Source organism: Cucurbita pepo, chromosome 5, assembly GCF_057944985.1.
Source record: "Cucurbita pepo subsp. pepo isolate OVF chromosome 5, ASM5794498v1, whole genome shotgun sequence".
NCBI classification, from domain to species: domain Eukaryota; kingdom Viridiplantae; phylum Streptophyta; class Magnoliopsida; order Cucurbitales; family Cucurbitaceae; genus Cucurbita; species Cucurbita pepo.
In genome coordinates, this window is record NC_141802.1 from 3,938,272 (window position 1) to 3,962,396 (window position 24,125).

The 24,125-nt window shown below is 34.1% G+C and overlaps 3 protein-coding genes across 5 annotated transcripts; 2 read left to right on the top strand and 1 right to left on the bottom strand.

Moving 5' to 3' along the window:
* The first annotated feature begins 975 nt into the window (after window positions 1–975).
* On the top strand, window positions 976–10,543 carry TWN2 (valyl-tRNA synthetase / valine-tRNA ligase (VALRS)). Of its 3 annotated transcripts, XM_087123804.1 has the most exons (22): window positions 976–1,129; window positions 1,292–1,443; window positions 1,534–1,596; window positions 2,023–2,079; window positions 2,239–2,408; window positions 2,501–2,573; window positions 3,009–3,074; window positions 3,173–3,256; window positions 4,238–4,315; window positions 4,415–4,498; window positions 4,662–4,741; window positions 5,349–5,406; window positions 5,480–5,782; window positions 5,888–6,058; window positions 6,573–6,772; window positions 7,630–8,032; window positions 8,129–8,380; window positions 8,483–8,983; window positions 9,211–9,302; window positions 9,569–9,668; window positions 9,811–9,956; window positions 10,076–10,543. In XM_087123804.1, the coding sequence occupies exons 3-22, from the start codon at window positions 1,534–1,536 to the stop codon at window positions 10,230–10,232; spliced, it is 3,138 nt and encodes a 1,045-aa protein (XP_086979930.1). In that variant the 5' UTR covers window positions 976–1,129; window positions 1,292–1,443; the 3' UTR covers window positions 10,233–10,543. The 3 variants fall into 3 exon arrangements, with proteins under 3 accessions (XP_086979930.1, XP_086979931.1, XP_023533939.2); XM_087123805.1 differs by lacking the exon at window positions 1,292–1,443 and having other exon boundaries at window positions 1,001–1,129; XM_023678171.2 differs by lacking the exon at window positions 976–1,129 and having other exon boundaries at window positions 1,143–1,443.
* Window positions 10,544–11,183: 640 nt separating this feature from the next.
* Window positions 11,184–11,910, bottom strand: LOC111795781 (dehydration-responsive element-binding protein 1E). Its single transcript, XM_023678364.2, has one exon. The coding sequence runs from the start codon at window positions 11,815–11,817 to the stop codon at window positions 11,221–11,223; it is 597 nt and encodes a 198-aa protein (XP_023534132.1). The 5' UTR covers window positions 11,818–11,910; the 3' UTR covers window positions 11,184–11,220.
* Window positions 11,911–20,955: 9,045 nt separating this feature from the next.
* On the top strand, window positions 20,956–23,291 carry LOC111796136 (BAG family molecular chaperone regulator 2). Its single transcript, XM_023678844.2, is given in 5 exon segments — window positions 20,956–21,539; window positions 22,340–22,409; window positions 22,411–22,594; window positions 22,664–22,810; window positions 22,906–23,291. Coding segments are annotated over 5 exon segments (942 nt in total). The 5' UTR covers window positions 20,956–21,313; the 3' UTR covers window positions 23,221–23,291.
* Window positions 23,292–24,125: the final 834 nt, after the last annotated feature.

Consider the following 24,125-nt stretch of genomic DNA (forward strand, 5'->3'; position numbering starts at 1 on the left):
CCACCGCTAGAAGATATTGTCCTCTTTGGATTTTCCCTTTCGGGCTTCCCCTTAAGGCTTTAAAACGCGTCGGCTAGGGGAAGATTTCCACTCCTTTTGGTGTTTTTGTTCTCCTCCCCAACCAATGTGGGACATCACAGATAGACCTCCCAAACTATATCGACGTTGGCTGACACGAAATAGAAGAAATTGACATGGTAATATTTGGTAGTTGTCGAGCTTGACTAGAGACATGGTGTAACAAGCAGCATAAACATTAATTCATATAATTAGTCCTTAAACTTGGCCACTAGTGATACATCGAGTCTGGCACTTAAAACTGCTTCATTTTAACAAGATGGTGCGATGCTACTTAGATGCTTACATCAAAAGAAACTTACACGCCAAGAATTTAACAATTTACGACTACAAAAAAACTAAAATGACAATATTTAAATTACTCGAGAATATCGGTCACTAACCTTCAAGTCTCAATTATCCATTAGCCTCACTCTTCGACAACCAAACAAATCATATGTCACTTATGTACGATGATTAATTTTTGTTGTGATGGTCTCGACTATTCCGTATATCGAGCTAAAATTAAAATATAAAAAATAAAATAATAAAAAATATCAAATTTTAATATTCATTTAAATTAATAAAAAAAACAAATTTGATTTGTTGCACATATTTTTTAATTTTTAATTCCAACCTTATATATATATATATATATATATATCACTAAATACAAATGAAAAAGCTATGGATAATGTGTAGGATAAAATAAAATATTTAAAAAAGTGAGGAATTTAAAGGGAATATTAAAATTATATTTTTAATCTTTTTAAGAGTAAAAGTATAAATTATAGGTAAACGTGAGTATAATTTAGAAAAATATTTTTTTTAACATAGATTTTAATTATTATAAATATATAATTTTAAAATTTAAATTTTAGTAGTTAATAAAGTACGTGGAAATGGTTAAATAATAAACATATTACGTATTAAAAGAAAAAATAAAAAAACCAAAACCCTACCCTCTTCTTCTTTTGCCCAGCTATTTTTACTTCTGCTGCAACGGCACGTCAGCCCCTGTTCAGCCGCAGCCGCAAGCTCAGTCTCCATCTCTCAGCCGCTCGCCCCCGAGGTCCGCACGGATCAATTTCTTTCTCTTGATTTTGTTTTTGTTTTTGTTTTCTTTTTGGAGAATATAGCATACAGTGGGGTGGCTTTTAGGGGAGTGATTTTGGAAGTGAAGAACAATTATGAATTCCCAGAATGAGAAATGGAATTTTGAATCTGTTGGCAGTGTGTGTTAAACAAGGCAGGGTTTTAGGAGAGCCATTACTCGTTTCCTTCTTCAGCAGGCAAAGCTACAAGCTCAGCTGTGTCCACAGAGCTCCATTTTCTTCATTTTCTAAAGGCGTCTGTCCTGAATTCTCCGTTGCTCCGCTTAAAGATGTTGGTTTTCTTGGATTAGTTGGGAGTGTTTAGACTTGTTTAATTTTTATATTTTGCTTTATTTGATTTTTGGAATCATTTGATGTCCAGATGGAATCGGTCAAGAAACCTGAAGTGGAAGATCCTGAGAAGAAGAAGAAGAAGGAAGAAAAGGTTTCTCATTACCTGGAAATTTTTGTTTGATGTTATTGTTATAGGAGGATGCATTATCTGATTGGTTTTGGCACTTTGACTTACTGTTTAATTCCGTTCTTTCAATCGAGTGTTCGGTCCATGAAGGTTTTCCAATTCATTGTCGTTTTCATATTAATTTTTCTGCTTCCCAGTAACATTGTTCCAGACATTGAATTCTCCTAGCTTTAGTTGCTATTATATTCTTACAACATTTATTTCGAACAAAAAAAATGAATTTCTTCAAGGTTATTGCATGTTAGTGAGTATCTAGGCTGAAGCAGCTTCAAGAAATTGTGTCTCTCAGCACCTGATAACATTCAACTTATGTAGTTTTTGTCCAATGTTTCTGGAAAATATTTTGTTGACTTAACATCTGTTGGCTGATGAACCTTTACTTGGTGGCAGGCAAGAGAAAAAGAATTGAAAAAGAAAAAGGCTTTAGAGAAAGCGTTGAAGCTGCAGGTAATGATTATGGTTTATCAATTGTATTAATCGTTTCAGTGCAGTTTAAGATAGCATTCTTTGGTTTTTCACCATAACTTTTTTTAAAAAAATTATTATCACTATTTTTACAACTCGAGCTTGTAATTAATATTTAAAATTTTTTCCAATTCATTTTAGGCCCAACAAACATCTAATGCTCCTAAAAAGAGTGAGAAGAAGAATGCCAGACGAGGCGGAGATGAAGAAAATGCTGAGGATTTTGTTGACCCTGACACCCCCTTTGGTAACAAGAAATTGATGTCTCAGCAAATGTCAAAGCAATACAATCCTAGTGCCGTGGAGAAGTCGTGAGTGTGACATTTTAATTTCCTATGACTTCCCTTTTCGTTTCTATATTTTCTGATTGCTGCAACTTGTAAAATTCTTATTTTGCATCTAGGTGGTATGAGTGGTGGGAAAAATCAGGATTTTTTGTTGCTGATGCTAAAAGCTCCAAGCCGCCATTTGTAATTGTGAGCATAGACTTTGACATTTGGTGTTTGAATTTCAGAATATAAGAATGTACTTTTGCATATTTTTCAGTTGTTATGTGATATGTGACAGAACTCTATATAACTTTAAAATGTTTATTTAAAATTTTATTTGATGTATCCTGCTTTGGCGATATGATGGATTAACCCTTCCTATTTTGGGCCTAAAGTCTATGGTTAAAATCTGCGAGTGAATAGGATATTCATGGTTGTCTTTTTAGTTCTTTCTCGTATGTTTTTCACCTGTATTCTTGTAACATGCACACCTACAGCCACATTCTTCCATGCAATTATTTACTTGACGTCAATATGTTAATACTTTTGCATTATTTAGATTTAAGTGCTTATTCAATTGAAAGCTTGCGTAGTAAAAGTAAATCTATACTATCTGTTATTTTATTTTATTTTTTGTTGCAGGTGTTGCCCCCACCTAATGTGACAGGGGCGCTCCACATTGGTCATGCTCTTACTGCTGCAATTGAGGTGTCATATGACGCATTTACAAATATTTTCTTTCTGCTGTTTAGATACATTGTAAGAACTTCTTTTGCCTTCCAAGTGATTTTTTGGGTGTTATGCAGGATGCCATTATTCGATGGCGGAGAATGTCTGGATACAACACCTTGTGGGTTCCTGGTACAGACCATGCCGGTATAGCCACTCAGGTTTTCACCATTTGTCTCTTACTTTTAATTTCCTTTGTCATTGATGGGATGGGCCATGCTTTGATAAGCACGAGAATAAGTTTTTTGCCTTAGTGGTTTAATGAATTTATTGATGAGGGAATGTTTTATGCTTGTTGTACTTCTCAGTAAGAGCACTACTTAGTAACACTGATGGAATTGGCCATGCTCTTGGGTTTTCTGTTGCATCTTGCCATGCTTTACATGATGTGATGGAGGATTTTGTCTCCATTTAGGGAAGGGGAAGCTTTCTATGGAAAGCAAGATTCTCTGTTGTCATGGAGTGTTTGTGGTTGGTAAATAAATAAGACAACTTTCTTTGAATAGGATCTATTCTATATTATGGACAAGGCAAAGTGGGCTTCCTGTTATGGTTTCTTCTTTTGATGGTCGCTTTGTTGATTGAGCGGACCCTGTGTTCTGCGAGGCCCTGTTTTCTTTACTTTATTTATGGTTCTTTCATAGAACGATAAGGAAAGACAGAAATTTCTCAATTTAAAATTCTAGAAGGTATCAGCAGTATAGGTTTGGCTTGTTTTTCTAACTCTTCAACGTTTGATTTAAAGCTTTGATGGTAAATGTAGTAATGGGCTCCATCACCATAGCGGTATGTTAACATTACAAAGTAAAGTTATATATTTTCTAAGAACAGATAGTTAGTTGATATTGTTTTTCATAAGATGCATGATCGTGAAGGCAAAAAATTGTGCCCAAGGCTTGAAAGGATTTCAAAACACTGCCTATATTTAGAATGTCAAAATAGGAACCAAGAAAGAACCACGACCATGCACTTGCTACCCATTATCCAAAAGTGGCACATCTAAACTTTTTGTATGCACATGTTGATGAGTAAACTATAATCTTGCAGTGACGGTTGGCCTTTTCCTGTCTTGATTTTCATCTGCTTGTTCATACATGGCAGCTTTATGAAGTTTCTTTTCATTTGTTTTTCCCCCTTTATAGGTTGTTGTAGAAAAGAAGATAATGCGAGAAAGGAATTTAACCAGACATGATATTGGTCGGGAGAAATTTATTTCTGAAGTAAGTTTGAACTCTACATTAACTTTCTCTTTTTTCTTGGTTTTCTGCTGGTTCTCACTATCCATTTTACTAAATGGTTGCATTAAAATTTTGGTGAAGGTTTGGGATTGGAAAACCAAGTATGGTGGTACAATATTAAAACAGTTGCGTCGTTTGGGTGCCTCTCTTGATTGGACCCGTGAGGTAAATGTTTAATATCTTCTGCTGCAATTGGAGGTGATATTACATTATGGGCAGTACTAGTAGTGCCATTATATACCTCAATGTTCTATTTTAGGTTAGAATTTTCTGTGATATTTTGTTTATTTGCTTCTGTTTCATAAATTTGCTACATTCCTGTCCTTAGTGCTTCACAATGGATGAGAAGAGATCGAGGGCTGTCACAGAGGCTTTTGTCAGGCTGTTCAAAAATGGACTTATTTATAGGTATGAGTGAAGTTAGGTAACTTTTGTTCATTTTGAATTTTGGAGGTGATATTAGTGGCTTTGAGAAAGCAACTATCAAGTACTTGATGGTTAGATCGGTAAGCTATAAACTCAAATGCCTAGTAATCATGAGTGTGAGTCTTGGTTGCTGCGCAGAATATTTTTATCCTATAAAGGTTGCTGATGCCAAATTTTATTAGATTTTATGGGCGTTCTGTAGGATAAGGTCTGCGTAAACTTGCTCCGATGTTAAGAATCATTATTAAAGAAAAGAAAGAAAATCTTTGGAGGGTTTCCTCTGCCCCAGCCTCTAGGTTGTTACTTTCTGATTTGTTAATATACCTTCTCTTATTAAAGAACAAAAGAAAAATGATGCCTTGTGGTCTAGCGTCTGTTGCCTTACCCACATGCTTACACAAACAAGTACTTCTATATCACTCTAATTGAAAGTTACCATGTACGGATACTTAATGATGTGTGTATTCATTTACCAAAAGCTTGACAGTCGAAGTGTTACTAGAAATTATGTTAGTTTCTGGAAAGGCCAGTGTGGTATAGTTATTGGTTAATGCTATATAATTTTACTTTTGTTTTTTATTTCCTTCAGGGATTTGCGTTTGGTGAATTGGGATTGTGTCTTGCGTACTGCGATATCTGATATTGAGGTTTGTTAAATGCTGTAAGGGATGTGTTTTATCAATCTATCTGGTATTTATTACTACTTCTGTGCATGTTTAGGTGGACTATATTGATATAAAAGAAAAGACTCTTCTCAAGGTTCCAGGATATGAGAAGCCTGTGGAATTTGGTGTTTTGACTTCATTTGCTTATCCTCTTGAAGGGGAATTGGGTGAGATTGTAGTCGCCACTACTAGAGTGGAAACTATGCTTGGGGATACTGCAATTGCCATTCATCCTGATGACACGAGGTACAAGCATCTTCATGGAAAATTTGCTATTCATCCTTTTAATGGAAGGAAGCTTCCTATAATTTGTGATGCAATTCTTGTTGATCCAAATTTTGGGACTGGCGCTGTTAAGGTAGGGGTTGTCTTTTTGTTTCTGAGTAGTTTCATATTGTTATTTTGCTTCCATGAATGATACAAGTGTTTCTCCAATTCCCTCCCCCATTTCTTATTTCTGCAGATCACACCTGCTCATGACCCAAACGATTTTGAGGTTGGAAAGCGTCATAATCTTGAGTTCATAAATATTTTTACTGATGATGGTAAAATAAATAGCAATGGTGGCTCAGAGTTTGAAGGAATGCCACGTTTTAAAGTCCGGGAGATGGTAGTGGATGCCTTGCAGAAGAAGGTACCTTATTGTTCTCAGCTTGTTTTTCTTCAAACTGCTATTAAATTTTGGGGTGGGCTTTAGATGGATTTGTTCTTCCAGAATGTTAATGACTAATGAATTTTGCCTTTTGGAAACATTTAGATAAAACTATCTTTTGTAGCTTTCCATTGCAATTTTTCTTTCAACTTTCTTCCAAGCTCTGTTAATGCAGCTGATTTTTATTTGCATTTAACGGATTCCAGTTTAGAACTTGTTGCTTTGATATTAAGTATATTTTTTTACCCCTTTGTGCTGGCCTGCAGAAACTGGAAAATGTTTTGTTGATGAAACTAACTGCTCCAACAAATTTGTTTTGAATTACTCAACGTGAGAGTTGTTGGCTCATTTGACAGTGCAAAATTATACTTTTAGTAATCTATGATGTATCATAGCTATATTTATGATCATCTAGATTTATAAGTGTGTTGCATTGCAATTTACATTTAGTGGTTGGGATGTACAAATTGTGATTTCTTATCTTCTACGTCTGTAGGGTCTGTATAGAGGTGCTAAAGACAATGAGATGCGTCTTGGCCTTTGTTCAAGGAGCAACGATGTTGTGGAGCCAATGATAAAGCCTCAATGGTATGTTAATTGTAAAGATATGGCAAAGCAGAGTCTTGACGCCGTAACGGACAATGAATGCAAAAAGATCGAGATCATACCAAAACAATATTCTGCTGATTGGAAGAGGTTGTTTCGTTTATTTGATTAACTTGCTTTGATTTTACACTTCAAAGGAAACTGCGAGCATGATTTGAATTGTTCTTTCCTGCAGTGCCCTTCCATGAATAGGAGGTTAAATTTAGTATGCTTTTCAAACAGACACAAGAACTATTTGTACTGAATTTGGTTTAGTCATTTATTTTAATTGGTGGTTAGAAATTTAAGTCATGATCTTCTTTTCAATTGGGTTATATGGGAAGGAGAAAGTTGTGTGGTTTACTGAAGCAAGGAAAACAAGTTTAAGAAGTCCTTGGTGGAATATAATGAAGCTCAAACACATTTTGATAGATTCTCTTCAATTAGGTTAGGAAAGGGTTCCTTTGGGGACATCGGATAAAATTAGCTTAGGAGATCGTAAGATTGCTTTTTCTGGACTGACATTTGGGTTAGAAATCAGTCTTTAGGTCTCGGACTTCTTATTTTTGACTTGAAGTAAATTTTGTTGGTTTGTGAAGGTTGAGAGGAAGTCTCTGGATCATGGAGATTTATGATAAGGAGAAATGTTAATGATGAGGACTGGTAGTTCAGTGGGTGGGCATTACAGTAGATTAAGGACGTTCTAATTACTACAAGTAAAGATAGTGAATTCCTTTGTAGCTCTTCGCTTCTTGTACTTTATTTTTTTTGGGCAGGGATTTTCATTGTTCTTTTTTTTTTTTTTTTTTTTTTAATGAAAAAACTGCCTTCCATTCTGGAGTGAGAATATACAAGCAGAAACATTATTCTAGAATGAAGGAATTGTCATTAACCTCTACCTTCGTTTCACCCCTATGTTTTTGCTCTTGTATTTGAAACATTATTCTAATTTAGATTGTATGCTACAGGTGGCTAGAGAACATTCGTGATTGGTGCATCTCAAGGCAACTTTGGTGGGGTCACAGGATCCCTGCATGGTATGCTACATTAGATGATGATCAACTTAAAGAGTTTGGTGCTTATAATGATCACTGGGTGGTTGCAAGAAATGAGGAAGAGGCTGAGGAGGAGGCAAAATTAATTTATGCAGGAAAGAAGTTTCATTTGACACAAGATCCTGATGTGCTTGATACGTGGTTTTCCTCGGGGCTCTTTCCATTATCTGTGTTAGGTTGGCCTGATAACACTGAAGATCTGAAGGCATTCTACCCGACATCAGCTCTGGAAACTGGTCATGATATTCTCTTTTTCTGGGTTGCTCGCATGGTAATGTTAGGAATCACATTAGGCGGAGATGTACCTTTTCGGACGGTAATGCAGCTTCTTCCTATTTTTCACATAATAGAAAAAATTTCCGTTTGATCATACATCATTTGTGACAAATACACTTTAAATTAATTATTTTAGATATATTTGCACCCCATGATTCGTGATGCACATGGTCGCAAGATGTCCAAGTCCTTGGGAAATGTTATCGATCCAGTTGAGGTAATAAATGGGATATCTCTTGAAGGCCTTCATAAAAGGCTGGAAGAGGGCAATTTGGACCCCAAAGAATTGGCCGTTGCCAAGGAAGGACAGGTTAAGGACTTCCCTAATGGCATTTCTGAATGTGGTGCAGATGCTCTCCGTTTTGCATTGATCTCATACACTGCTCAGGTTTGTCTTTGGTTGAGCATTTGTGTTTGTTTCTAGAAACTGATTACTTATTACTGATTATTGTTCTCTCTCTCTCTCCCCCTCCCTCCCTCGGTTTGTCAGTCTGATAAAATAAATTTGGATATCCAAAGAGTCGTTGGTTACCGTCAATGGTGCAATAAATTATGGAATGCAATCCGATTTGCTATGAGTAAGCTTGGAAATGATTATGTTCCAAGCAAGAATGTGACACCAGATGCCTTGCCATTTAGCTGCCAGTGGATATTGTCAGTACTAAACAAGGCAATATCCAGAACAGTTTCATCGCTGGAAGCATATGAGTTTTCAGATGCAACTACTGCTGTCTACTCTTGGTGGCAATATCAATTATGTGATGTCTTCATCGAAGCAATTAAGCCATACTTTTCCTCCAATGATACAGAATATGCATCTGCAAGGAGTCATGCGCAAGATACATTATGGTTATGCCTTGAAAACGGGTTGCGATTGCTTCACCCATTTATGCCTTATGTTACAGAAGAATTATGGCAACGCCTTCCTTACCCGAAGAGTAGTACGAGGCCAGAATCGATAATGATATGCGACTATCCATCTGTGACAGAGGTTAGTTTTTCTGTTGGTGCATGCATGCATTTATGAGGTTCCGTCATAGTATAGCTCCAATGTTCATGTGGGTAACATTTAGAATCTTGATATGATTTGTTACGACTTCCTGGAGGTTCTTTCTATTTGGGACTTTTGGTCATCTAAAGGCTCATCGACTTGGCCAATCGGATGCATAATTTTCAATATGTTATCATTAAATTGCTGATAACAATCCATTTTTTCAGGAATGGACTAATGAATCTGTGGAGACTGAGATGGATCTTATAGTATCTGCTGTTAAATCTCTAAGGTCACTGGCAAAAGAAAGCCGTGAAAGGTTTGTTAACTTGAAGTCTACAACGTTGTGCAATTATCTACTTGAGAATCTACATTTTCTATGGAAAACTAGTATTTGATTCAAAGTATCATGAGACGCCATGCAATTCAAATGCCTGTAAGATATGGATGAGTCGAGATGATTAAGAGTAGAAAATAATTCTGTATATAGTTGGGGGGTGAGGTTTCAGATCTTTGAAATGGAGTTGTTTACTGTAGCATGACTAATTTGATCAACCCTCTTTTAACCGTTCTAATTTAATTCAGGCGACCTGGCTACGTGCTCCCTCGCAACGATGTCATTGCTGAAACCATCAACAAACGGAAGTTGGAAATAGTGACCCTTGCCAATTTATCATCATTAACGGTATAGTGCCATAAATATAAGATTCAAAATCTTATCTTGCAATTTCCTTTTGTTGGGGATGCATACTTTTATGTTTACCAAGTCTAATAATCCCCATGCAATGCTCATCTATTCTCCGTCCTGTGGTACGATTTCTGTTTAGGTAATCAACGACAACGATGCTGCTCCTGTCGGATGTGCTGTATCAGTCGTAAACGAAAACCTATCGGTCTATCTCCAATTTCAAGGAGCCATTTCTGCAGAAGCAGAGCTCGAAAAGATCAAGAAAAAGATGGAGGAAGTTAGAAAGTAAGCCATTTGCTTCTTAACAAAAATGTTTTCATGCTCATCATCATTTGTATAAAATAAACCGAATCGATGCACGATGCTGTGTCGTGGCATTCTGATCGATCATCTTCATCGTGCAGGCAACAGGAGAAGCTGAAAAAGATGATGGATGCGAGTGGCTACAAAGAGAAGGTCCGGCCACATATTCACGAGGAGAACGTGAATAAGCTAGCATCTCTCATGCAGGAGCTTCTATCTCTTGAAGAAGCAGGCCAACATATTCAAGCTCACAGATAATCCAATACTCAAAAGTGCTTCACCATCGATGGCGGCCCTATTTCAGCCATTACAATGACTAATAATGCTCTTTTCCTCTTTAAAGCTCCATTCTAAACTCAAGTCACTGATTGTTTTACTTCCTATTCTTGAGGGGATTGTCACTGTTATACATTCAAGTTTTCTTGTCGACCCGAAAAAGGCCGACATCTAGATTTTTTGTTTTACAGGTCGATTTTCCTTTAGGTTTTTAAATATATTCATAGACTTTGATGGAACTATCGCACGTTGGGAAAAATAATTTCTCGATCGAAGAGGTATGCCTTACCTAACTGAGCTAGGTTTTGCATCATTTAATTGGTTGAATGTCGCACAACTTATCATCTTATGGGTTGAGCTGATTTTATTATTGCGAAGAGAAATTAAAAAATTTATAAACCACAACACTAATTTAAAAACTTTCAAACATGTATCGATACCCGGTGATTTTTTTTGTTGAGGTCATACATTACTCGAGTTGATCTAATTCAATTTGTTATATGCCCAAACTGACCCTCAACTCCGACCAATTTAATTCAAAATTTATCTATTTTAATAAACTTTGAATTCAAAATTTATCTATTTTAATAAACTTTGAAGAAGGATTACATACTAATAATTATATTTTATTTCTATTTCTAATGACAAAATTCATAAAAAAGTACCTATGGATCTATTTTTTGATATCATTAATTAGACCATAAAACATTTAGTTAACCTAAAATGTAATTACATTTACAGACACAAATACTTTATATGCATTTATTTTTTTCAAAAATATATATTTTTTATTATAATTATTTTTAAAACTACCGTACTTCCCTAAAAGATAAAAACCAGTACGGAAAGTGGAAGAATCTTTTTTTTTTTTACCTCTCCTTTTCTTCCTTAGAAATAGGTAATAAAAAAAAAAACCCCTATTTTACACGTCAATTTAAAAACCCCAATTATGTAATTAATTATGAGGTCATCAAATTGAGTAACTCCACAACGACATGTCGGCATCAAAATCCATGGAATTCGGCCCATAGTCGTCGTGGTCAGTCGCCACACAATTGGGCGGCGGCAACAGCATCGCCTCCGCCATGTCCGCCAGAAACCCGGGCATCTCATCGTTATCGAAACAAAACATATCCTCCGCCGGGGCAGTCTCCGGCGGGCGGAAGGCCTCTGCAGCCTCAGCCGCGGCCCTCTGAATATCCTTGGGATCAAGAGAAGCCGGGCGAGGAAGCGCGGAAACAGAGTCGGCGAAATTAAGACAAGCAGAGCGACCGCGGAGGGCGATGGCGGCTACATCATGAGCCCGAGCAGCCATCTCGGCGGTGGGGAAAGTACCGAGCCAAATCCTAGTCTTTTTATTGGGCTCTCTGACCTCGCAGACCCACTTGCCGGAATTGCGGCGGCGGACACCACGGTAAACAGGGTGGCGAGTTTCCTTGAATTTCTTTCTTCCGGCCCTCTTCTTGGGGTGTCGGGATGCCAGGAGAAGCTCCTCGTCGGAGAAATTTGATCGGCGGGAAGTGAAGAATTCGGAATTAGAAGAAGAAGAAGCATCGGGAAAATCCATTATTAAAAGAAAAAAAAAACAAAAATTGGGAATTTTGAGTTCGGAATTGTGTTTTTGTTTAAAGATTTTATATGATTTCAGTTATAGTTAGTGGGTCAGAAGAGTGAAAGATCACAGTTTTATAAAGAACAACAAAATATTTGATTTTGATTTTGATTTTGATTTTGAACACGGAGTTTAATACAGGCTGGAAAATGCGAGACAGTTTTTTTAAATAATTATTATTAAAATAAAATAAAATAAATAAAATAAAGCCTTGACCGGGTCGGGCAGGGAATGAACCATGAATCTGTGAGCTGTCATTGGGGGGTTCCCTTTTGGGCTAAGTTTTGATGTTGACGTGGCTTTTCACACTCATTTTCCTGCTCCTTCCCTGCGCCTACCCTTTTTCTTTCAAAAAAAAATAATAATAATAATAATCAATATTTTTTATTTTCAAATCTCTTCAAATTTTGTAATATATATATATATATACACACGAGAATGTTTGTTAATTCTCTATTTATAATCAAATAAATTAGAAGGATATGAAAATAGTAATAAATGAAAATAACAGTCAATTGAAAGATACTTGTGGTAACAAAGGCAAATATCTACCTGATATTTTATGGTAAACTATAATTTAATATTAAATATCTTTAATAATATATATTTAAACTTAAAAGTTATTTAAAATACATTTATCGATGGATTGAGATGGAACGTACTCTCAACTTGTTTTGTTTAAAGAAATTTTTTAATTTTAGTATATGGAGTGTCGTGGCGTAGACACGTGTTGCTAGATGAATGTTTTCGATATTTTCCTTTAGGAATGAGATTATAAGGATAGTGTTGGGTGATATGGGTGTGTTGATAATGTGCACCCTCTTCATGGGTTTAGGTTGCATCAATGGGTCAAGCTTTAGCGTGGTTTGTAGAAATGACTTGGCTGGTCATGAAAGTGTTCGTTTTTCGTATGGATGGATAGCAGGGAGGTCCCAAATATAATGATAACCCATGAGTTGATTTTAGATAAGTTTGTTTGAGGTGAATAGTAAAAGAGATGACGTTTTGATGCATGAGGTGTCAAACGGACTCGGGAGTTCTTGATTTGCATAGTTTTTGCTCTAAATAAGCGATGTAATGATTAGTGAGCTTTGATAAGAGTTGGAATCCGTTGGTGAGCTGCAATTGAGCGTTTTAGGGTCGTTTTAAATAAATCTTAGTTAAATTTTGGATTGATATAAAAATGCATGTGGTTATGTTATTTGAAAACCAAGATGATGAAATAAAAAACAAAAACGTACACATACGAGTCTAATCGAGTAAAGTTCCATTGAAGCTATAAAGGACGAAAAGTATATACCGGTGCGAGACGAAGACTTAGTAAAACACTCAAAATTCAAACAAAACAAGAAGAAGAAGAATAGTTATAAAACGACAAGAACAAGTTGTGTTTTTTTGTTTTTTTTTTTTTTTTTTTTAATTTTAAGATACCAAAAAGAAAAAGAAAAAAGAAAAAAGAAAATAATGAAAAATGAAGAATGGAAGGATCTAAGAAGCAGAAGGTACGAGAAGACACGGTGGAGTGGTGACGTGGACAGCAACACGAATTTAATACCTTTTAGATGTGACGTCACACTTGTTTCTTTTGCCAACACGCTTACAGTTTGTTGCTACCCACATTTTTCCGCGGAAACGCGTGGACCACGTGCTCTTTTTTTTCCACCTCATCACCCCCCCCCCCCCTAAATTTAAGTAAATAAAAATAAAAATTAATTGGTTCCTAAGTAAAGTTGTTTAGCTGTCAAACAATATTTTAAATTACATGCGACACCCGAAACTAATACACAACGAGACACCAAAAACGAGAGTAAACGAGCTTATTTAAATTCATCAAACTTTACCATTATTATTATTATTATTAATATATAATCTGTAAAAATTCCGTATTACTTGAATTTATGGTTATTAGTGCAATTTATTGACGGAGTTATAAATTTGATCACGAGAAAATATTAATGTATTTGTATTGTTATTCGAGCTAAAATGAAAAACATGTTTTTTTTTCTTGTTATTATTTTTTCATTATTAATGGAATCAATATATTATTATTAAATATAGGATGGAACATTTTGGAGAGATTTAGAAAACGTGTTCTTTTTAAAAAAATAAATTAATGAAATAATATCGGATAATGTAATTAAATATATAAAATTAATTTTATATCATCATTTTTTAAATGTGTTTTACTATTGATATTCACATGTGTACTGTTAAACGATCCGTTCATGTCAACATGATAGCGAACTAATTAACAAAAATAAATTATTAATTTAGTATTATTTTTTAAGGATGTACATACGAGCAGACGACCTAACAATTTAGATTATTGAACCCAAATTTAAAAGGTCGAATTTTATGATATTTTGGTTATTAATGTAATACGTATGTATATATATATATTTTTAAATAATAATACTAAAAAAAACACGACACAACCTAACAGAACCCTTCGAAAATAAAGGGATGAGTTGGGTTGTGAACTGGCGTTTAATTATATTGTTAAGTAATCATTGGGCAATTGATTAGTTCTAATAATAGTAATTATTGGTTGCTTTTACAATATAAAATAATAATAGTAATTCCATATTAAAAGCGAGAGGGGCATTGGTGGAAAGCAAAAAAAGGAAGGGACTGTGAGAGTGAGACTGAGTCGAGAAAAGAAAATGTCAAATGGACACGTGTCAGAAGAAGAATGAGCAGTCATTTTCAGTACAACAACTGGCTGTACGTTTATCCAATCCCCATCGTCTTACGCGTAAAAAATAACTGACAGTTAGATACCTAACAATATCCAAACAAAGCCCCACGTTGATGTCTACTAGGATGCCGCTTTCTCTTTCACCTTTAATTTAATATTATATATATATATATATATAATAAAAATATTACTTAATTACTTTCCGGTTAGCCAATTATTTATTACTTTTATTACTACAGGCATCTGACCGTTTGTCAAAATTATGTCTACACCTTTTAAAATACCTCAAAATGTGATTATGATAATCTGCCCACCACGCCATCAATGCCAACAACGACCCAACATATAAGAAAAAAAGAACATATGATCAACAAAACTTAGATATTATAGAGAAAACAAAAATTTCAATTATTTTCATTCAACAAATTCAAATAAAATATTGAATTATTAAGTAAATAATATTATACTGTAGCTCGAAGTATGTATTTCAACTATATATATCATTTTCGATCGTGTTGTAATACTTTTCAATGTGTTTTAATATAAGATATTAGATTCCTTAAATATCTCATTAAAAACATGTTCCATAATATTTTGGTTTTAAAAAATTTGTGCTTCTTTCTTCGACATTTCCTCGCAATGAGTTTTATTTTTTAATTTTTTTTTTTTAATGTTCAAAATTTGGTTGTGTTTTTAAAATATTAATCATGGGAAGAAGTAAGTGGGCCGTTGACGGCGTGGTCGGCCCATGTTGGAGTGCAAAATGATGGGTTTTTCATATTACGGCCTGCAAAGAGAAAGGCAGACTAAATAAAGCCCATTTTCCTTAAAAGCCCATTTTAAGAGTGGGCCTCCGTCTTAGAGACTAATTTTGAGCCCTTTGGGATGTTAAATGTTTTATTCTCCTCCCGAACCGATGTGGGATCTCACTATTCACTTCTCTGAGGACCCAGTATCCTCGCTGGCACACCGCTCGGTGACTAACTTTGATATTATTTGTAACAGCTCAAGCCCACCGCCTACAGATACTATCCATTTTGACCCGTTACGTATTACCATAGTCTCACCATTTTAAAACGCGTATGCTAGAGAGAGGTTTCCCTTTTTTCTACTTTTTTTTTTAGTTAAAATTTAATTCACAACCCGATGTGGGATCTCACTATTAATTTGGTCACTAATTTTTAACATATAATATTATAGGTAGGGTGGACGTTCAAGCTCTAAATCGTTTGATCAATAGTAAACGTTTTTTTTTTCTTTACCTTTTTTCTACTTTTTTTAAGTTAAAATTTTTTCAATATCATAATTTACTCGTCTGACCAATCCAATCACTAAAATCCACCAAATTATTCACGCGAGAATTTGAGAATCCAAACTTAAAAGAAAAATAATTACTTTACTTAAAGCTCGAGATGTTACATATCATCCAAAAATAATATAATATAATATTTTCGAGGATTATCGTGATTTATTTAAATTTTAAAAGATATTATGATCTTTATATTTGTCTTTTATTTAGCATAATATCTCTTATAATTGAGAAGATAAAATGTCATGTCATTGATTTGAATGATTAAGAATAAGTTTAATTCACAACCTTTAATTTCTTTTTTTCTTTTTTAAATAAATTGGAATTTTCAACCCATTAATTCAAACATAATACACACTTTAATTGCTTTTAAATTACTAAACAACCATAATTATATAATTCATAATTTTTAATTATAAGTTTAAATTTGAATTAAATATTTTTAAATATTATTAATATTAATTTAACATCACATAATTTATGAATCACATATAATTAATTTTTACGTGTTTAATTAAATAATAAAAAATTATGGTAAATTTGGTTAATAAATTCAATCCCATCCAACTATAAATTTTTTGAATCAGATGCTTACGAGTCATTTATTCAATTATTATTATTAATATTTTTAATAAAAGTAGAATATTAGCGTAAAAAATATGTATTTATTTATTATTTTCAAACATTTAATTAAAATTTGTAATTTTTTTAATTGTAGTTGGAAGAACGGTGGGAGAATAAATAATTATAAAAAATTAAATATTATAAATGTATCATAAATAAAAATATATATTTTAAAATTAACACAAACCAACCAAACCCGAATTGTACAAGTCGGGTTGAGTTGGGTTGATCGAGTTTTTTAGGTCATTAGATTTTTTAATGGAGCGTTTTTGGTTGAATTATTAAATTTATTAATGGGGGAAATAATAAAATTGGCATTGATATGATAGCAAGAAATGAATAATGATAGCATTGAAAAATATATATAAGAGGACACGAAGCAAATAATAAAGTGAGTAGACCCCTTCCACCCTCCTTTCATATTGCCCTTTTTAATATCACATTATACCATCATTACATTATACTATAATGTTTATAATATTATAAATATATATATATATATATATATATCATATGCTTTCTATTTATATTTTCTATTCAATAATTGTCCTTACAGAATCTATTCTTTCTTTCCTTTTTCTTTTACGGCATCTATTTATTTAAATCATTACAAAAAAAAATTAAATTAAATGTCGAGTCCATGGCTCGAGAATATTGTATAAGGTAAGAAATTTGTGAAACTCTACACCCTGATTTTACTGTATTCTCGAGGATATGGTCATGTTACAGATCGTATTCTCGATGATATTAGTTTTTCGGGTATGAGCTAGAATCATTCAAGGATCCCTATTCGTTCGGTCCTAATATAGAGCTTATTAATTAAAAAAAAAAAAAAATTGGGAAGTGTTTGCCGACACTCTTACAATAAACCAAAAAAACATAAATTTTTGGTCAAAAATAGGATTCCCCACTTTGATGTCGACTACGTCTTAAACTAATTTATTGTCTTTTTCTTTTTTAATTTTTAGAAAATTAATTATAAATATATATTTTTTAAAAAGTATCAGTATATATTTCTTAGTCTTTTATTATTCCAAAAACTTTTTTTTTTTTTTTTTTAATTTGACAGTAGGATAAAATTGGATTGGATTGTAACCCTGTTTTTACGTTGGTTTGACCAAAAAATGTCAATCCATTTAACATAAAAGGATTGTAACCCTATTTTTAGGTTGGTTTGACAAAAAAAATGTCAAACACAATAACATAAATGGTGGTTTGTTCTACTACCAACGAATGTGAGACATCACAATTCATGGGCCCAGCGTCCTGGTTGGCACTAGTTCCTTTCTCCAATTGATGTGTGACCGCCACCAAATCCACCCCCTTTAGGGCCAGCGTCCTTACTCCTTTTAGGGCCAGTGTCCTTACTGACATATCGCCTCGTGTCTACCCCTTCGAGGAACAGCGAGAAGGCTGACAGATCGTCCAGTGTCTAGCTTTGTAACGACCCAGATCTACCGATAGCAGATATTGTCCTCTTTGGGCTTTCCTTTTCAGGCTTCCCTTCAAGGTTTTAAAACGCGTCTACTAGGGGAAGGTTTCCACACCTTCATAAAGAGTGGTTTGTTCTCCTCTCCAACCAATGTGGGATATTACAGGTTAAATGGGATGAAATGAACGTGACGTTTAATTTTTTTTTTCCATGTTTAAAACTTAAAAGCCAAAAACATATCTAAATAAAGAGACATTCCACCATCCCTCATTTTAGGTTTCAAGCATTTTTTTTATATAAATATCTTAAATTTTTAAAAAAATATATTTGAGATAAAAATTAACTAAATAAATATGAATTATTATTAATTTATAATTTAATAATTTAAAATATAGGAAATAGGATATAAAAAATGATATGGTAGTGGAAAAATATATTTATGGTGGTTGAGCTATGTATTTGGTCTTTTCTTTATATGAAATAAGGATTGATGGGCCACCAAATTCATTTAGGGCATTTTTGTACTTTTACTTTTTTCATAAATATTGTATTATTATTTCTTTTTTAACTTATTCTTCAATTTTTTAATTTTTAATCTATTTTCTACATATATTAATAAAGGTAAAAACGTTGAGTATAATTTAATAATAATCACGTGCCATGGTAAAAAAAGTAAATAAATTAAACCCATAAAATACTTTATTTGTATTATTAAAGTAAATTGGTCGGTACAATGTCGCAAAATAACAACCTCCTTAATTAATATTTTAGATAATCCATGATTAATTATTAATTTTCCTCTCTTAATTAAATACATCGTCATACTAATAATTATTATTATTATAATACATTTTTAAAATTAAAAAAATATTTAAATCATTGAATATCTCCAATTTTATTTATTTATTTTGAAACTTGTTTTTTTTTTTTTTTATAATTGTTTTAGGGTTTTTAAAAATGGGAATTCTCCGCCACGACGACCGCAGTAGGTTACACCGGAGACATCGCCACTGCGTCAGCACGAAATCCGGCCGTCCATACCCCTCACACGTGTACTGTCTTTTAACCTTCTACACACGTGTCTATGTGTCGGTGGCCTAAACCGCCATGTTCCACGCATTCAAAATTCTTCCACCGTCCGTTACACTCTTGATGCTACGGATGGTTGCCACGTGGCAGAACAAACTAGGTGACGTTAGCAAAACCCTTTAAATTGGTCGCTCTCTTTCCAAGCCAGGCAGTGTGGTTCTGTACTTGTCAAAATTACGGCTTTGCTTTTTTTTTTTTCAGTTCCCAATTTTTGGAATTATATCACATGAAATGACATTTATGCCCCTGGTTTTGGACAAACATTAGGTTAAAATGTCGTTTTGAGTTGGGTTCGGAATTAGGCTCGGACAAACATGATATTGCCCAAAAAAAATATTATTACCACTAATTATTTTTATAAAAAACATTAAATTTTGATTTATTACTACTTTTAAACTTTAAAATTGTAAAAAATAAATAAATTTGATAAAAAATAATTTAATAGTTTAAAAATTTTATATAAAAATATTAAATATATTTACAGATTTATTAGATCTAAAATTTAAAATTTATAAACTTTATAAATGCAAATGTATACAAAATATATATATATATATAGATATATAACTTTGAAGCGCCTTATATTTAGGTTCTGAAAGTCTCATTTAAAAAAAGTAAATTGAGTTATTATAAAACAAATTTATTATTATATATAAATTTTAAAATGTTCCTTTCAAATAATTTACAGTTGGGTTGAAAATCGACCTTTGACCAAGAGTGAGTAGGTGTGTAACACACGCGCGGACAGTGAAGGTTCCGTAACGGAGAAGCGCGTGGAAATTACGGAGAAAGGCCTGTGGCTGCTGACCGACAATGAACGGTCACCAATCTGAAGGCTCTGTTTGCTGGTGCCGGCAACGTCCCCCGAAATAAATAAAATTTAAATAATAATTATGATAATAGGACGAAAAAAAAAATAAAAAAATTAACTTCACCGACCGTCACACTACACCAAATACATTTCCGCCACGTGTTCTGCTCAAAACTACTATTATCTCAGTAATTATAATTATTTATTAAATCAATATCATCAAACTAAATCTTAAATAAACGAATTACAGTGAAATTTTGTCTTTTTTCTTTTGTTATTTGAATAAAATAAAACAGTTACGTGGCAGCTAATGAGTGGATAGGCGGAACTATTCCAGTGCACCGCAAAGCGTGGGAACATTCCTCCTCTTGTAAAATTAATTGCCGCCCCTTTAATTTCTTGACTTGGCAGCTTTATTTTTCCTTTTCTCATCTAATAAATAATAGTTATTACAATTCTATTATTTGATTAATATATATTTAAATTTACAAAAGAATTTACTGCAGTAACTCTGTAATTTAAATTTAGGGGTGAATTTTACCATTTCTACTAATATAATAATAACCATTTCAAATTATTCTTGATGTTTCCGAAAATTCAGTCCACTTTTATACACATTTCTCGTGTCAAATTAATTATAAATATAGTATTTTTTTTCACTAACTTAAAAGGATAATTAATTATAAAAATAAGAAAATCATTAATAATTATTTTTTTTTAGACATAGATATTCATTATTAATGCAGTTGATTTTTTAATATTTATAACAAAGTGGGTCGGGTTGGATTAGATTAGAGTAAATTTTGAGTTGTTTAAGTTGACCTGAAGAAAAATTTCAACCCACAAACTAACCGAGAGTGGTCGAGTCTATATATTTAAGTCTAACCCCATCGCTAGTAGATATTATATTTTTCGGGCTTTTCTTTTAGGCTTTTTCTTGGGGACCCAACGTCCTCGCTAACACACCGTCTGATGTCGGGTTCTAATACTATTTGTAATCGTCCAAACTCACTGCTAGTAGATATTGTTCGGTTCGCGTAGTTATTACACAATAATTTGTTTTTTGCAGAAAATAAAATTTTAATGTGTAATGATTGAAGCGATGTTTATTTATATAGCGAGCTGCAAACAGCTAAGTTAGCTCCCCACTCTGTTTTAAAATTATTTCATCTCTCTCTCTCTAACTCTCTCTCTCTCTCTCTTCAAGAACGCCAAGAACAACAAAGGAACAGAGGCTTACAAATTCAATTCTGGGTTCTCATTTTCCGTCACTTTCTCGGGAAAATTCAACCCCCAGAAAAGATCTCTCCCTGTTTAACCTCTGTTTTTCTCTGTTATCTGTGTAATGCTGAAATTAGAGGCTGCCCGAACCGGGTGTTGCAGCCCTCTAGTATCAGATCGGGTCGGCCGAGATCTAGCCGTTTTCGGTTCGATTCGTGAATTTTGAAACCCAGGAGAAGGAAAAACCGCCGTTGAAGCTGGGAAAGGATGCTTAGAACGAAGACGAAAGCCCCAGCACCGCCGCCGACAAATGGAATCTCCGGCGGCGGCGGCGATTCGCGGCCGATGGATTGGGAAATGAGACCCGGTGGAATGCTGGTTCAGAAGCGAACCGACGCGGAGAAAAACTCGGTGTCGGCTCCGGTTGTACGAGTCCGGGTCAAGTACGGCTCTGTCTACCATGAAATCTCCATTAGCTCTCAAGCTTCTTTTGGTAAATTTCCACTCACTCATTAAATCCTACGCTTTTCTTAATTTAGGGATTTAATTTTTTTAAATTAAGTATTGTTATTTTATTATCTACTTTTAAATTATCTTTTTAATTTAAGTAAAAAATTAAATCTTCAAAAAAAAAAAAAAAAAATAATAATAATAAATTTTAAGATTTTTTTTTTTTTGAAATTTGGTAAATAGTTATATTTTTTTTTTAATTAAAAAAGTAAAATTGTGGGTTGAATTCATGCTCGTCTAACTGCCTGACAATAACATATTGACTGTAGAGGGGAATGAAGATGTTTTAAAATTGTGAGACCGATACGTAATGGGTTAAATCTAACAATATTTACTAGCGGTGGGTTTGGACAATTACAAATGGTATTAGAGCCAGACATCGGGCGGTGGTGTCAGCGAGGACGCTAGGTCTTCAAGGGGGTGGATTGTGAGATCTCACATTGGTTGGGGAGGGGAACGAAGCATTCCTTACAAGTGTGTGAAAACCTCTCCCTAGTAAACATGTTTTAAAATCACGAGACTAATGACGATACGTAATGAGTTAAAGTAGACAATATCTATTAACGACAGGCTTAGTTAGTTACAAATGGTATCAAGCTAGACACTGAGAACGTTGTCTCCTAATAGGGGGTGGATTGTGAGATGCCACATTGGTTGGAGAGGGGAACGAAACTAGCCATAATCCTCTCTCGTTAACTCTACGAAAACGGGTCGTATTTGGTCGTAGTCGAAAACCATATTAATATCTTAGTTATGTGGTGGGTGTGCGTTTGTGTTGGGTAGGTGAGTTGAAGAAAAAGCTGGTGGGTCCGACAGGGCTGCACCACCAAGACCAGAAACTGTTGTACAAAGAGAGAGAGGGAGTCGAAGGCATTTCTTGACGTTTGTGGCGTCAAAGATGGGTCCAAAATATTGCTTGTGGAAGACCCAATTAGCCAAGAGAAGAGACTGCTAGAACTCAGAAAAAACGCCAAAATTCAAAAGGCTTCCAATTCCATTTCCCAAATCAGCTTGGATGTTGATAGACTCGCTGGCCAGGTATCTTTTTTCTTACTCCAATCTCGTCGTCTCGACCTCGTCTTTAATCGTTCTTCGTATATCGTGTAGGTTTCGGCCCTTGAATCCGTCATCGGCAAAGGCGGGAAAGTTGCTGAGAAAACCGTGTTGAGTTTGATCGAGTTGTTAATGGATCAGTTGATCAAATTGGATGGTATTGTCGGGGATGGAGATGTGAAGTTACAGAGAAAAATGCAGGTAAATTCTTGTTTTCGTTTTTGTTTTTGTTTTCTCGAGAAACAAACAAAACCCTAGTTAGTTAACTAACACCTTGAAAATCTATGGTTTTGAAGGTGAGAAGAGTGCAGAAGTACGTTGAAACATTAGATATACTAAAGATCAAGAACGAAAAGCAAACCCCAATTCAAGTTCAGCCTCGAAACTCCGATGGGTTGAAACCAGCTCACAATCAATTGCAACCCTCGACGGAGAATTCGTCGTCATCAGTGCATGAAAGGAAATCGACATCGGAAACAGTAGTTACGACGAGATGGGAGATATTCGACGCGATGCCACCATTGGTACCGACGTCTTCTTCAACTGCAATCTCGATAGCCAACAACAACAATCATGTTCATCCCAAGTTCAATTGGGAATTTTTTGATTGAAAAAATTTCAAAAGAATTTTATTGTGTATTAATATGGTCTGATGTGTGATTGAGAACAAATGGTTTGATTTTTTTTTTTAAAAATTCTTTTGTGTATTTAATTTTGCTTAGGACAATACAATTTGTCATTAAGTTCAATAATGAATACTAAAATAAACCATTTATAATAATAATAATAATAATAATAAAAGAATCATATTTACGACCATATATTAGTTACTATACATTCTCTTTGACAAAATTAAGGTTATCCTGTAAAAATAGTCGAGATGTACGTAAGTTGACCTAGAAACTCGAAGATGGTATAAAAAGAGCCCCTTTTTTTTTTATTATAGTTATTATAGTTAAGATGCATGTAAGTTGACTTAGAAGCTCAAAGATGGTATGAAAAAATGTCATTTTTATTATAATTATTATATATTCGATTTGACAAAACTAAGAAGACTGCCGTGTAAAAATGGTCGAGATGTATGTAAGTTGACCCAGAAAGTCATTACAAGGTTTACTATGACCTAGATTCGTTTTCTTCGTTTTTTAGCTAAAATCGGACCAAGAGGGAGTTAAATTGGATCGAGAAGGGTTTATAAATGGTTAGTAAAGTTTCACTCCAAGAACAAGATGGTAACTTTACGTGTGTAATTGGCACGTCTCGTGCTCAGAATTCAAAGTGAAAAATAGAGAGAAAAATTAGGCAGTCACACGTGTCCTTGTTTCATGGCTCGTGTCATTCGCACGTGGCAATCTGACTGTTAATATCTCTTGACTACACTCTCTTCACTGGCTCGAATCCCGTACATCAATTTTTTCATCAGCTCACTGACTTTCAATCAGTTATATTCCGCCACGTCATAGAGTCAACTGAGAGGAAAAAGGCGGTAGTAAACTGTACAGTGATTTACGTAGAA

What these genes read in the sequence shown, in the direction of transcription:
- TWN2 (XM_023678171.2), top strand. Translation starts at nt 1,261, where the DNA reads ATGAGAAATGGAATTTTGAATCTGTTGGCAGTGTGTGTTAAACAAGGC. An exon ending in CCGTTGCTCCGCTTAAAGAT is followed by an intron (nt 1,444 to 1,533) that starts GTTGGTTTTCTT and finishes TTTGATGTCCAG; the next exon opens with ATGGAATCGGTCAAGAAACC. An exon ending in CTGCGATATCTGATATTGAG is followed by an intron (nt 5,407 to 5,479) that starts GTTTGTTAAATG and finishes GTGCATGTTTAG; the next exon opens with GTGGACTATATTGATATAAA.
- LOC111795781 (XM_023678364.2), bottom strand. Translation starts at nt 11,817, where the DNA reads ATGGATTTTCCCGATGCTTCTTCTTCTTCTAATTCCGAATTCTTCACT.